The sequence below is a fragment of the Tasmannia lanceolata genome, unplaced genomic scaffold (genome assembly GCF_043159265.1).
Source record: "Tasmannia lanceolata isolate RefF3 unplaced genomic scaffold, GAP_Taslan_0.1 ptg000015l, whole genome shotgun sequence".
Lineage (NCBI taxonomy): Eukaryota > Viridiplantae > Streptophyta > Magnoliopsida > Canellales > Winteraceae > Tasmannia > Tasmannia lanceolata.
In genome coordinates this window covers 60,265,940-60,281,104 of record NW_027518692.1, presented here as the reverse complement: position 1 = coordinate 60,281,104, position 15,165 = coordinate 60,265,940, and the positions used below count along the sequence as shown (strand labels likewise).

Here is a 15,165-nt window from a genome sequence, read left to right as displayed (position 1 = left end):
CTGATAATAATGTATTATTGGATGTTAGGTTTGTTATTGGAGGTATGATATTTTCACCCCGCCTTGCAGTACGTTGCCCACTGTTAATGCCAAATCACGTTATAAGGGGGGCGCATGCGTACTGCAGGGGGGTAAAAATATCATCGCCCTTGTTATTGCTATGATCATGCAGATCCAACACAGGGTCCATCAGATGTACAGTTAGGATAATAAGATCTAGGGCCTACGATGTAATAGTAAACGTGCCTAATTGTATTACAATGATTTGCAACTAGTGAAGTGTCCACCCGGATTAAGGGCCTGGATCATGCTGGATCATGTGGAATGGTCCTGAATGGATCTTCATCATTCTCTTTTCAATGAGAAGATTCTCAAGATATCATTACTCTCAGTTAAAGATGGGTTGTTGGCTCACGGCCAAACGCAAGATCCTAACCGCTTGATCATGTTATGAGACAATCAGGCATGATTCCTTATGGCTCCAAAGTCCAAAGAACCAAACAAGTTTGAAGTTTCCCACTTGGAACATAGTCCTTAAGTAAATAGGGCCAAATAAGAACTTGAAAAGGAGGATATTTGTGGAGGTTAGGAATACGAACAGGTTAGGAGATTCTGATGTAAAATGGTAGAGGAATTTCGATCACAAATCCTCTCAGACAAACCAACTCCAACTTTTAAAATAATTTCGAGGATTTTTTTTTTCTGAGGATAGAGTTCTGTATTATCGAGAACAATCATTAATACGACCTTTCATTTTCGAGATCAATTTCAAATGGTGTACTTATACTTTTAGGAGGACCACACACTCCCTCTTGGAGAAACAAGGCAGTCTGAAAGAGGCACACATTTAGTAGTCCCTCTGTATTCATGCCCACCAACAAGGTATCATGGCAAAGACTTTTCAACAGATGGGTGGAAGGGTTTTTTCGTAGTTTTCCTCCAACTTAAAAATCTTCTTCTATAGCGACAAATTTAGCAGATATTTGGGTAATATAGTGACCAGTCAGAGACTCAAAAATGAGGATGAGATAAGGTGAACCAGTCGTTCTCGACACGTAGCACACCAAGAGGGGTGCTTAACGACAAGGGTGTGATCCAAATTTCCACTTAATATGTGGTCATCAAAGTGCAATGTCACCAATTGAAAAATTAACGGCCAAAAAGGGGTCTACAATCAACCATCAGAAAAGAGGATCGTTGGATGAGGAAACACCTTTGCCAACAGAGGGCAGACACTATATATAGGAAATGTTAGTATAACAAATTTTTATCAACAGTTCGAAGATATCTGTTGGGATGTAGCAAAAGAAGAAATGGCTTCTTCTGTAGCTGGAGCCTCTTCTTTGGCCCAAGCCAGCATGGTTGCACCGTTCACCGGTCTCAAGTCGAATATCGCCTTTCCGGTGACCCGCAAGACCAACTCCGACTTGTCTCACCTCCCTAGCAATGGTGGCAGAGTCCAATGCATGAATGTGAGACAATGGAGAAATATATGGGTCATGTATATTTGCTTGAGTGAAAGAAGAATACCTACTTATCCTTGGTTTAGTGTATTGTTGTCATAGGAGAGTGAGAATTGTAAAGGTTTATGGACGGCTATTGATTCAAATTGGCTTGGCTTATTTTATTCATGTACGTATGTGTGCAGGTGTGGCCTCCTACAGGCCTCAAGAAGTTTGAGACTCTCTCTTACCTTCCTGCTATGACCTCTGAGAGATTGGCCAAACAAGTTGAGTTCCTTATTAGATCGGGATGGGTTGCTTGCTTGGAATTCGATGAGGTAAGCTCTCTCTCTCTCTCTCTCTCTCTCTCTCTCTCTCTCTCTCTCTCTCTCTCTCTCTCTCTCTCTCTCTCTCTCTCTCTCTCTCTCTCTCTCTCTCTCTATATATATATATATATATATATATATATATATATATATACTAACTAGTAAAAAACCCTGTGCGATGCACGGGCACGGGCCGACAAAGAACTGTACGGACCACATCACGGGTTGATCCAAGCCATCCATGTGATGGAACACAACATAAATAGGTTGTGCCCCAAAAATCATTTCCATAGGCTGATCCTAGCCCTCCAATCTATAGAGGTTTCCATAATATGTTGTTCCTCTTAAATCGGATGGTTAAGATCACCCTATAAATTTTTTATTAAAAAGTATAAAGGAGGGGATAGGATTGAAATTATTTGGCTTTAATGGGTGCCTTTCTTAAAAAGCATAAAAGATGAGTAGGATTGAAAATATGTGTGTTGAATGAGTGCCTTTGTTAAAAAAAAGTAAAAAAGAGTAATGTGTAATTCTACAAAAAATTGTCTTATTTTAAAATATGTGTGTTGAATGGGTGCCTTTGTTAAAAAAAAGTAAAAAAGAGTGATGTGTAATTGTACAAAAAATTCTCTTATATATATATATATATATATATATATATATATATATATATATATATATATATATATATATATATATGTTGACCTGAGCTTACAATATGTTAGGGTGCCAAATGGATTTGTCGCCGAGAGAAAAATGAAAGCATGTGACAGTTGTTACAGACCAAAGATTTCAGAGCCGGGTTGTGCCTAAATTTGTTGCCTCTTCTCTTACTTTAATGAAAGTCCGTGACAGTTGGTATCAGAGTAAAAGATTTCAGAGCCCGGGTCGTGCCTAAAATATTTTGCTTCGCCTCTTACTTTTATTGTTGGGTGAGCTGTGATTGAGCCTCCTACCTCAAGGTTTAAGAACAAAGCCTTAACCAATTGAGCCAAAGGCTTAACCTCAGTCTCTTCTCTTAACGTAGAGCCCTATCTAATTGAAATATTATAGGATCAAAGCTCATCTGTGTGGTAGGAAAAAAAGTGCAAATCAATTAATCCCTTAACCTTGTGAAACACTTCTTAACATCTACAACTACTAGTACGGATATATATTAATTTGATGGGTATGCTGAATTGCACGGATGGGCTTCGTGTACCGTAGGCACAATGCATCGCCGGGGTACTATGACGGGCGCTACTGGACCATGTGGAAGCTACCCATGTTTGGATGCACAGACTCTTCGCAAGTATTGGCCGAGCTGGAAGAGGCGAAGAAAGAGTACCCAGGTTCCTTCATCAGGATCCTCGGCTTCGACAACATTCGCCAGACCCAGTGCTGCATGTTCATTGCCTACGAGCCTAGTACCTGATGTGATCCCCATTCATGCCGATCTCTTTAGCTTTTGTTTCTCTCTTGTCTTGCTATTTTTGTTTCCTCTTTTTTTTTTGATCTTTTTCTTCTCTAATGGAGGAGATAAGGTCTTTCATGTTTTGTTGGAGAAGAAGCTCATGGCTCCGCTACATAATTTCCAACTCTTATCATTACTTTTTGGTTGGGACTTGGGAATCATGGCTTATCTTCCATCCCCTCCTCTTTTTCTAAGGTTTCTGAGAGAGGGGATGGAAACTAGTTACTGTTAATTGTAAGGCAATCTAAAATTAGCAAATCTATTCCTTTTCAGATCTCAATAGGTTTCTGAGAGAGTTAAACATGTATAAAGCCAGCGTTACTCCATCTGGAAAAAGGTGTTGTTCCACTCCCAATGGACAAAATGATGTGGCCCCCTCCTATTGGCATGGTTTTCATTGCTTAAACCACGGGAAATCTTAAAACTATCCATTTGGGAACAAGCTTACAGTACAAGTGGTCCTCTACTCTCTTCTGTAGCAAAATAGTGTAAGACACATGCTAAGCCCAGTTGAAAATTCTAAAGCATTTGCTAGGATCACATTAGTATCTCATTTATTTTTAACCTTAAATAGTACGTACAACAGATTTTCTCTAATGTGTTGGTCCGCAACAATAGATAGGTCATTGTATGGGCCCAATTCGCGAGGTGGATTGGCTACTTTGGGTTTTCGGGAGCTCATTGCCACGTGTCAGCATGCTATTGGCTACCTGATTTTACACGCACGGGAAGAAGGAAAGCATAGTATTCCTGTCTATTGGATGATCAAAATCTTTTGTGTGTTGGTCCGCAACTATAGATAGGTCAAGTTTCCTAGAATATATTTCTTGGTTTCAATTCATTACATAATTACATAATTATCCTAATTATTTAATATATTTGGGATAAATTGGGCGGCTCAGAGCATTCAAAAAAATGAGGATTTAGAAACCTCCACAAATTGAATGACAGAGATCATCCTATGGAGAAGATTATTTGGGACAAGAGCCGTCTTCAACGAATAGTAATAAATGAATGGCTTAGATCTGTTGGGGAAACACGGACGGACCGCAGTGGATAAACTTTCTCCTGCTATTCGTGAATCAAGAAATTACAAAGCACAAAATAGCAATCCACCAAACACAATCAAGTATACACGATTTAACGTGGTAAACCCTCCGATGTGAAGGGTAAAAACCACGGGACAAACTCCGAGAGAAATCCACTAAAAAAGATAGGAGGAATACAAAGTCTCTCTTCTCAAGTTTTTCCAAAACCTTAAGGCATACAACAAGAAGAGGAGAATAACAATGAAATCTTGGAGGAAATACAGGTTTATCTCAAAAACCTCTTGCAAGAGAAATTTTTACCACCTCTAAAACTGTGAGAGATCTTCTTTTTCTCCAAGAACTCCTCCAAAATCCTAGGCTTTGGCAGCTTCTTCAGGCAGCTTCTTCACTCTTCTTTCTTGCCTTTGCAAAGACTTCAATCTCCAAAGGATTAGGGTTCCAACCCCTCTTTAAGTTTTGCCCAAAACAAAACCCTAGATGAGCATACACGAGAAACCCTTTTTCTCTCCTCTCGTTTTTTTCTCTTTTTTTTCTTTCTTGTCACGGTTTTTGTTTTCTCACGGTAACACCCACGCCCCTTTACATTTTAATTAAGAGACAAGTGAGTTGGTGTTGTGCGTACATGGGGGTGCACCCCCAACAAGATCATCCAAAAATCTGTGCCTCAATGTACTTTTTTGTGCCCTATTAACATGGAAATACAGACACTTTTTTTTTGGTATATGCAAAAATCTAAACAATGCTATTAGTCTTTTGCAGGGGTGTCGACAGTCCCAGACGGCCTGATGGATCCAAAGAATCCGAATGTTAATGGTCAGTATTTGGGCATACCAGGCAGATCTGAATGAATCCACTGGATCCATATCTTTAGGCCCAAAAATATTTTGGACTCTAACCCATACGTAGCGACAGAATCCAATGGAATGTCCCGGAGGGTGCAAATATATAAAAATGCCCTTTATATTTTTGTTCATTTATGTTTTCATTAGAAATAATTTCATAATATTTAAAGGGGAAAATATCCAGATGGAGAGTGCCAATATTTTTGTTCATTTATGTTCCCAAACATTTTATTTTGGCTACTGATATTTGCTCTACAATGTTTTGATAAACTGCGGAACTCACCTTGCCTATTACTATTTAACGAGCTGTCAAAGGCTATTACAATTACAAAAACTCTCTGCAGCCAATCAAATAATAAAAGATAAGGGGACTTCACCCTATTATCAATACATTTTTTCAGTAGGTAAGCTGGGTTTAAACATTTGAGCTCAAGCCCCGTAACAAGGCCTTACCGAATATCAATTCTTATCTACTTTGCACGTTCTTCGCCGTAGTAACAGTAGCCCTAACCGTGTACAACGCAAGCACGATATAACACAAGTACGATCTAGTACGCTCTGATAGACAGTTGGTTGGAAATAGGGGTGGTTATTCGGTTATAACCGAACCGAAATAACCGAAATTATTTCGGTTATCAAATTTCGGTAAACGAAACCGAATCGATTAAAAATTCGGTTATTCGGGTATAACCGAATAACCCGAATAGTGGGAAAAAAAGAGGGAAAATGCAAAATCTTGATTTCGATCGAAGGGCTAGGATCATCCAATCGAAGTGATCATTGGAGCACAACCTAATTAAGTTGTAATCAATCAAATGGACGGTTTTGATCATCCTTTGGAGTGCCCGTATCACACTTTTTTTTGAAAAAATAATGATTTTTATCATTATTTCGGTTAACCGAATTGTTTCCACTCAAAACCGAAAACCGAAATTTGGCATCCATGAAAACCGAAACCGAACCGATTGATATTCCAACCGAACCGAAATAACCGAACGATAAACTGGTTGGAAATGGGTCATGGCTGCAATGATAAACTAGTGTTTCCAAGTGGAGAGAAGGGCGTAGGTTGGGTGAAATGCCTAAGAAACTAGTGTCTCCAACCAAGTGGTGAGAAGTGGCTAAAAATCAAGGAAAAGCTGATCCTATTTTGAGTAGGGAACTCAACTAAAATAGGATTGACTTTTTCTTGATTTTTGGCCCACTTCCCACACTAATCTAAATCGTGCTCTCTCAAATTTCTCTCCTTCTCCCACTCACCCTTCCCTACCCTACGCTCTCTCACCACTTGAAGACAGCAATAATTTATTGTGAAAGGGGATCTGCTGTGGCCTCAACTCTTTGGCTAAGGGTGTGCCCTTCTAGGGAGACAGACGGTCTAACAAAAAAGTGAGGTAGATGTGTCATTGAAGATGTAGCGCAACAATGCATTATTTGTATGGGCACAAAACCGAAAATCACGCCTCCACTTGACACACCAAAGATGCCTCTCACGAAACGGCAGAAAATGCCTCGTTGACGCTCCATGTGAGGCCCACATAGGAACCTTCCTTCAGTATTCAGACAACCTGACAAAAGCGGGACTGTTCAGACCTCCTTCTCATAGTTTGGTGAGATGCGTTCCATCTAAGCATTTGCGTTTAAGTTAATTCAACAATGGATGCCACTAATTTAATCCAAGATCAATTGCATATATATAATATATTAGACCCCATTTTCTTCCTCGGGCCACTCCCTTTTAGTCTATTTATAAGTTTCAAGTTTATAACTACTCATTTTCCGCTGGAAGGGAGTGACACGGGGAAGAAAAGTGGGGACTATATCTTTTGCCTTTTAAATAATTCAAAATATCTACTGCTGATGATATCACGTGCTTAGCTTTCATGGTTTAAACTTCTTCAAAAACCCATCCCATCGGAGACGGCCGTGATCCGGTCAAACCAAGACTCTTTCCAAACACAAAAAACAAGCACTTCCGTCCACACTAGCACTAGTTCCTCTTCTTTTTTTTATTACATTTGTGTCATTATCAAGAAAAACATAAAAGAGAAATGATATCACCACAACCATTTTTTTATAACAGCACTAACCCATCTTGTCTTTTATTATTTAAAAACCTGTCAAGGGTTATATTACAGTTCCCAAAAAGCTCTTATGAACGAATTAACAAGGAAAGGACAGGCTGTATTTGTCCAATTATTAAACCATGGTTGTGCATAGAGGCCTTCAACTCACCACAACAACTAAAATAAGTCGGAAGAAATTCGGACCTTCGATTATATTTACAGATGACTCAACCCTGACATTTCTTTATACAGATTTTCGCCGCAAATAAATAAGAAAACATCAAAAAAAGGGAAAAAGAAACCTCCCTCTCCCTTTTATCATATACAGGACACACCAAACCTTCAATACTCTTTAAACCTAACAATTAATAGAAAAGAAAAGAACGTTTCCTTCTTTTCATCGAACCTAATACCAAGAAAAGAAGGTTTCCTTCTCTTCTTTATTCCAAAATCTACAGAAATTACGTAAAGAAAAAGATGATAGAAGATGGGGATTTACACTAAAAACAAATCTCTCTCTACCGCGCTCTCGAAATTTCTTCAATTAAAAAACTCTTATTTTTTAGTCTGTCGTACCTGTTCTTTGTTTGTTGTTTTGTGGTAGTTGAAAATTTTTATGTACTTTTTCTCACTATGCAAAGGCAGGGATGCTGCAATTTCGCCGATCTCTGTCAAGACAATCAAAACCTTCGATTCTCACGGTCGGATTGTGGCTGAATTTGTTACGAACAAATCCACTTTTCCGGCCAGATGTTGACGGAGAAGGAGATAATCCGGAAGGTATTGGTAGAGGCGATAACAAAGCCACTTTCTCATCGCCGAAACGAGCATCGTGGATCAAAGGATTCGCAGCTCGGATCGGCGGAGATCCGCAGAAATAAGGCGGAGATGAGGCTACCTGGTTAGCAATTTGATCAGATCCGTATACTCCCTGTTAGAAACAAGATCAGAACTATAAGAATTAGAAAAAATAGGATATAGATCTAGAGAACGTCTTGATTAGGAGGTGAAAAAACGTACTTTAATTATATCGATAAGCTCCCTCTCTGCTTTTGGATCGCACGACTCCTTTGGATGACTGCTTGTGGTATAAGAAAGGAAAAAAGGTGAGTTTTTGGAAAGTTTGAGAGATCGAATGAAATTAAGGGAGGAATTAAGGGAAAATTACCTTAAATGAAATCGTGAGGGCCGAACAGGATCGTTAACGGTAGGGATAAGGAGGCCGAGTCGCCGAGGCTTAGGGCAAACGACGGGATCTTTCCGATCGTAGATGGTGCCGGAGCTCTTCATCTCGTCTGAGGTGGGAAAGGCGTTCTGCTGGAAGACACAGGGGTTCATCTTATTTACAGCTTTACCAGGTCTACAGAAGAAAGCCTTCAAGAAGGTAAAAAAACAGAGGATTGTCAGAGAAAATTGGAAGATGAGTCCTGGAAGGAAATAAACGGGAAAAACTTTGAATTTATAGGTTTATTAGCCAGATCTATACAGTTCAAATCTAGACATGGCAAAAAAAAGAGATTTTTTTTTTTTTTTTTGCGGATCTGTTTAAAAAACCTCCAAAACTCCCTACTAGAATTCTACAGATCTATGAAAATCCTTCCGTTTTCTCTGACAAGAAGAGCATGTCCTGGTTCTATTCATTTCTGTCTAATAGAATTTTGTCTCTTAAATAAAAAATTCGTTTAAAGATAAAAAAGACTCAGAAAATCAAAATCCAAATCTTAAATTCCATCGGAAAAACACGACGGAAAATACAGAGATAAAGCGATCTAGATAAAAAAAAAACAGAAAAATTCTTCTAGACAGGGAAGAAGATACAAAAGAAAGAAAGAAAACATGAGGAAAAAAGATTAAAGAACAAAAAAAAGGATCTTACCTTCTCTACCGGACCCTCTCTCACTCGACGAAGGACGAGAACGAGAATGAGAACGAGAAGAAAGAAGGAAGAAACGAGGTGCTATCGCTAATATTTATAGGAAATGTAGGAGGCAGAAAAAGCCCTAGTACGATAAGTAGAGTAATTTAGGTAGACGGTTGTTTTTCACCCCTGTAGGATTATGCGCCCCCTTGAAAAGTGATTTGTGGCAGAGCTTAACGCTTTTTTATGTCAAATCACGTCAACAGGGGCGCATAATCCTACAGGGGGGTTAAAAAATCACCTCCCAATATTTATTTTTAATTCATCATGCAAGTGGTGCGTACCGCGAAAAAGCGCATCGCTTATTGCGCCTGATGAAAAAAAGTAAAAAGAATAATGAGGAATACGGGAATACGGGATACGGGCATATGTTTGGAGAAATTACGGACTATGGGCACCTTTTAAAACAAGAACAAAATATCGGCTAATCTTCAAAATCGATTTGGAAAAAGACCCTCCTACCCTTATGACATCATACGAGTCCTCCTATGTTGCCCTTCCAGGTGGATGAGATTTGAAAACGTACAATCATTATCTTAAAGATGAGAAAGTGGGGGAGTGAAAATATCATCCAAAAACGTAGCAAACGATCTTAAAAGATGAGAACGTGGGGACTGAAAATATCATCCAAACCTTTCATTTGTTGGGCCACAACATATATAAGATGCACCGCATAAATCATCTCCATTGGATGAACCCAACCCTCAGATCTATATAGATTTCTATGGAAAAAATAAAACTAACCAGAGAGAGAGTTTACGAATTGATTTTAGCAAAAAAATTCAGAAAATAAAAGGGTAAATTAATTGGAAAAAAATCAAAGAGATGATCCCAACCCTCAGATCTATTTAAGAAAAAATCCCGAAATTAGAGGGGCTAACTTTACGGAAAAAAAATCAAAATAAATCTATCGACTTAAACTTAATAAAAAAATCCTAAGTTTTAGGGGGACAATTGAGTATGCCGCCGGAATATCAAAGGGTATGTCGGCGTAAATAGGGCGTAAGTGGAAATAATGAGTACGCCAGGAGATTTTGAAGTACGCCGCTGGAATACTGAGTACGCTACCGAATTTTCTGGGTTTGCCGACGGATTATAGGGTACGCCGACGGAATATCAAGGGTACGCCAACGGAAATAGGGCGTAAGTGAAAATAATAGGTACGCTGGCAGAAATAATGGGTACACCGGCAGAATACCGAGTACGCTGCGGGATTTTCTGGGTTCACCGCCGGATTATAAAATACACCGCCGGAATATCAAGGGATACGCAACGAAAATAGGTTGTAAGCAGAAATAATAGGTACGCCGACGGAAATAATGGGTACGCCGATGGAAATATGGATACAGAGAGGGAAATATTGGGTACAAAGAAGGGTATTATTAGAAGACGCAACCGTTTCATATTGATGTCCAGGTGTCGTGGATCCAACCGTCTATTCATATTTGTGACAACCAAGATTTAAACGAACCAAAGGGACTCTGGGTTCACAGAAAGATTTCAAATCCAAACCAAACCGACTATTATAGAGCTGCTAGCGTTCCAAAAAGTTTTCAACATGTGTCAGGCATCCATCCGTCTCTAGGTATTTCTGACGGCCAAGATAGAAACGAACCCAAGGTTCTGTCGGTTCAAATACCCATTATGTTAACGGAAATAATAGGTACGCCGGCGGAATACCGAGTACGCTGCCGGATTTTCTGGGTTCGCCGCTGGATTATAGAGTACGCCGCCGGAATATCAAGAGGTACGCCGCTGGAAATAGGGTGTAAGCAAAAATAATGGGTACGCCGGCAGAAATAATGGATACGTCGATGGAAATAATCGGTATAGAGAGGGGAATAATGGGTACAGAGAGCGGTATTATTAGAAAACACCACCGTTTCATATTGATGTCCACGTGTCGTGGATCCTACCGTCTATTCAAGATTTAAACGAATCCAAGGACTCCGGGTTCAAAGAAATATTTCAAATCCAAACCAAACCGACTATGTATAGAGCCGCTAGCACTCTAAAAAGTTGTTCAACATGTGTCAGGCATCCATCTGTCTCTAGGTATTTTCAACGGCCAAGATAGAATCGAACCCAAGGTTCTGCCGGTTCAAATACCATACGAACTAAAAGAGTCTCGTGAAACACACCAGTAACGAAAAAGGAAGCTGAATGACAGTTATGTTAATGTCAAAAAGGTATTAGGGTTTTCCAACCCGATTTTGAAGATTAGCCTTTTTTTTGTTCTTGTTTTAAAAGGTGCCCGAAATCCATAATTTCTCCAAACATCAGTCCACATTCCGTACTTTTCTCAAGAATAATAAGTTAAGAGAATAGGGACGGTAAAACAATAAAGGAGAATAAGATAAAATTAGGAAGGAACAAAAATGAGGAATTAAAAAAGAAGAAGTGGGGGATGGACGGAGGAGATTGCGATAAGATCTCTGAGGGTGAAGACAAAGGCTCTCATCCAGGCGAATGCTGTCCGTCCATTTTTCCTCTTCCACTTTCTTTAATCACTCGGTAAAATTTTCGAAATGGTAAAAACATATGCGCACTCGCTGATTAGGTTAATGCTTAAAATTACCATTTGTATGCACAAAATAGTCTTTTACTATCCATGGTAACAGAAAAAATTTTAGGAGACGCAATCTTATTATCTTGTCTCCCTCGATGACGAAAAGTAGGACCCATTCACTTTTGTATTTACACACTAAATTTATAATTATTATTTATAGATTCATTCACACAAAATTAAATTGTAAAATATTTTCTGCAAGCAAGAACAATTTTCTATTTTCATGACATAATTTCTCCTCTGGAACGTGTGAAATGAACATTTTATATGATATAGTTGGTAACCATATATCACACTTTCCTCGCGTGCAATAAAAATATCAAGCTGCAAAAGTTTCACCAAACAGGCCATTACTCCCACCTTATTCTCTCCAGAAATGAAGAATGTGGAACGTCAGATCATTGACCAAAATGCCACGCAACAAATCTGTCGGCTAGAATTGCTTGATTGGAATTATTTTGGAAGCCAATGGCAATCTATCGTAGGACCAACTAGATGAACGGTCAATATCAGTGAAGCCTAGGTTTTTAGATGAATAAACTTCGAAGAATAAGCTTCAGACAAAGATTACCTTGGGTTACCTTGCAATTGTCAGAGGCTCTGTTCACTTGCCTTCTTGAGAAAGGAAAGGAGAAGAAAGTAAGCCAAATTTTTCCGTGATTAGACATGATTTGACATTTTCTGCCGTTCACTTGTTTTCTCGGAAAAGCATAATTACACAGGTGGAAAATATAAATAATGACGTGGAAAACAAACTTTCTTGCACTTTCCCTCTAAATTTTCTCACCAAAAGGGTGAGAAAATCACTTTCCTGAGAAAACCACTTTACCTGCATACTTTCTTTTCCTTTCTCGGCCAAGTGAACAACGGAATTTTCTCACAAAAGGAATTTTTCCACAGTTTCTTTTCCTTTCTTTTCCAGTTTTCCACGTCAGATTCTTTTCCTTTCTTTTCTTTTCCTGCTATTAGAAAACAAGTGAACAGAGCCATAGGGAAAGGAGACTGAGGGTATTTTCGTCATTATAGCAGATTAAAATATTTAGTTGGCGTTATTTGAACCGGAATTGGGGGCATAAGATTATGAAGTATAATAATGGTATAATTTAGAACTTCCACCCACGGGACTTGTCTTATTTGATAGATATTTTCTTTTTTATTTTTAACAACGAAGAGTAACAGGCAACAGGGTGGACAACCTAATTTTGAGTGGTGGCAATTGAATCCCCGTAAATTTGTTTTTTGCTTAAAAAAACGAGGAGAGAATCGATACCCCATACATGTGACACCGCCTCAATCTTCTAGAAGCGATTGATGCAAAAGTTTGAATTCCTTTTGTGGGACCACTCTACAATAGTAGATGCCTTGCATCTCTTCCGTACACGTGTATGATGATCGAGATTACCTATCTCTGCAGGACACGTGCATTTGCAATAATTCTCGGGCAGTGATAAATCGACCCCCATGTGTCTTTTCTCTCCTCTGGGTTAGAGAGAGAGAGAGAGAGAGAGAGATATGGGGGTCGATTTATCATGCCCCTAAATCTCGCAGTTAACTGATGGCAATACGGCATGATACGGGCATGTAAACAAAGACGGTCCCAATCTTGATTGATCTAAACCGTCCAGTTATTAAACCTATACTTTGGATCTCCAACATGATTAGAATGATTTATGGGGCCATAGAAGATCCAAGGATGGGCCTCTCAGATGGACGGTTTGAATCAATCAAAGCTGGGACCCACTATACTATGGAGGGCATGCCCCATTCTATTATAATGAGGTTGCGTCCTACTGAAGCATTCATCTAATTTTGAGTCCAATAATCAATTTCTGACTCACATCCAAAACAAACAAAAGCCTAAATGTAAATTTGAGTCCAATACTCCGTTTGGAGTTTGGATTCAAAATGGATTCTCAAAGTGGCTATTAGACTCATAATAATGTTCAATTTTAGTAATATAATCAGCTCTGGACTTTAATCGATTCTCAAAATCCAAAACAAACATGGCCTTAGTAAATGAATTTTATTGTTGTAAACAGAATTATTATCTTCTAGAATCACTAGAGAAAGACACATGACACACGAAAATGAATTTTACTTTGTATTATCCCCCCTTATCATGCCCAACTAATGGCAATCCACTAAATAGAAATAGAAAATAAAGTTTTCTAAGCCAAACCATTAAAAAAATTTCAAAGAAAGTAAGGGAAAAAGAGGCTTTCTTGTTTTTTTGTTTACATGTCTTTCTTACCAACTAAACAGGATATTAGGCCCTGTATATTTGGTCTATTTCGATTGCAAGTTTTTTTTGCAAAAGTTTGAGAACGAAAAACTTTTCCAAAATCTCATACTTTCGTATTTCTGATTACACATGAAGAAAAAAATTAATTAGAAGTTTAGAACCACCACAAGTACCATTATTTATAATGATATTCTTTATGATTTGCCTCTAAATTGTGGAAATAAAAAAGGAAAATGATATTAGCACAATCAAGTTCGATAATTCCACTAACTCATCTAATCTTTTATTATTTAGAGTTGTCAACGGTTATTACAGTTCCCAAGAAGCTCTCACAAGCAAATTAAAAAGAAAAAACAAGCAAATTAAAAAGAAAAAACAAGCCTAGTTCGTGCAATTATTAAAACATGGTAGTGTCAATACCAGGCTTACCAGCAGCCTAGAATCCTAGAAAATTATTTTAAATGAGAAATGTTTTTTTTTTTGTAATCCAAAAAGGGCATTAAGTAAGAATAATGTGGAGAAATTAGAGAGTTTGGTTAAGAGTGGAAGACACTTTAAAGGAGGGAAAGAAGAATGAGCAGCAACAAATAAGGAGGCAGTCTGGTGTTAGTTTCTTTTTTCTTCTGTTTCCCCCATGAAAAGAGAGGGAGACGAAGTAGGGTTTGAGGAAGGAGAGATTGAAACAAACAATCAAATACGATTAGAGCATAAAATTTTCAAGTGAGATATTTTACCCACGTACAACTTTTATGCCCCCATTTGTTTAGAGAGATGATATTTTCACCCCTCTGCAGTACGCAGTCGCACCCTTTAACGTGATTTGACGTCAAAAAGCGTTAAAGTTGCCCACTGTTCATGTTATAAGGGGGCGAATGCGTACGACAGAGGGGTGAAAATATCATCTCCTTTTTTTTTAATGGGCAAGCTGGGGTTAGGCAGACTCCTACCAGATATATTAATAGAAAAAAAAAAGAGGTACATCATGAAAGCCAAAAGAAAACCCCACAGCAGAAGGGGAAACAAAAAAGAACTCCAAAAGGAACACTAAAGAGGGCAAGTGAGCCACCAACCAAAATAGAGCAAGACAACCCAAAACCCAAAAGGGGTAAGAAAAGAAAACAAACAAACACCCCAAATCAAGCCCCATTATCCTAATTTTAGAGGGGGTCTTGAAATGGAGGGAAGCACAAATGGAGGAGATGATCGAAGGAGCGAAACTGGTGATTTTCCTTTCTTTTCCTTCTTTTTCTGAACTGTT

The 15,165-nt window shown here is 38.6% G+C and overlaps 2 protein-coding genes across 3 annotated transcripts; one reads left to right on the top strand and one right to left on the bottom strand.

Annotated features, from left to right (window-relative positions):
• Positions 1–1,260: 1,260 nt before the first annotated feature.
• Positions 1,261–3,394, top strand: LOC143846349 (ribulose bisphosphate carboxylase small subunit, chloroplastic 6-like). Its single transcript, XM_077354779.1, has 3 exons — positions 1,261–1,472; positions 1,649–1,776; positions 2,948–3,394. Exons 1-3 carry the CDS (start codon positions 1,314–1,316, stop codon positions 3,180–3,182), a joined length of 522 nt encoding a protein of 173 aa, XP_077210894.1. The 5' UTR covers positions 1,261–1,313; the 3' UTR covers positions 3,183–3,394.
• Positions 3,395–7,361: 3,967 nt separating this feature from the next.
• On the bottom strand, positions 7,362–9,204 carry LOC143892785 (uncharacterized). Of its 2 annotated transcripts, none has more exons than XM_077397650.1 (4): positions 9,055–9,204; positions 8,347–8,495; positions 8,199–8,256; positions 7,362–8,109 (listed from the first exon to the last, which is right to left on the bottom strand). In XM_077397650.1, the coding sequence occupies exons 2-4, from the start codon at positions 8,466–8,468 to the stop codon at positions 7,810–7,812; spliced, it is 480 nt and encodes a 159-aa protein (XP_077253765.1). In that variant the 5' UTR covers positions 8,469–8,495; positions 9,055–9,204; the 3' UTR covers positions 7,362–7,809. The 2 variants fall into 2 exon arrangements, with proteins under 2 accessions (XP_077253765.1, XP_077253764.1); XM_077397649.1 differs by having other exon boundaries at positions 8,347–8,552; positions 9,055–9,196.
• Positions 9,205–15,165: the final 5,961 nt, after the last annotated feature.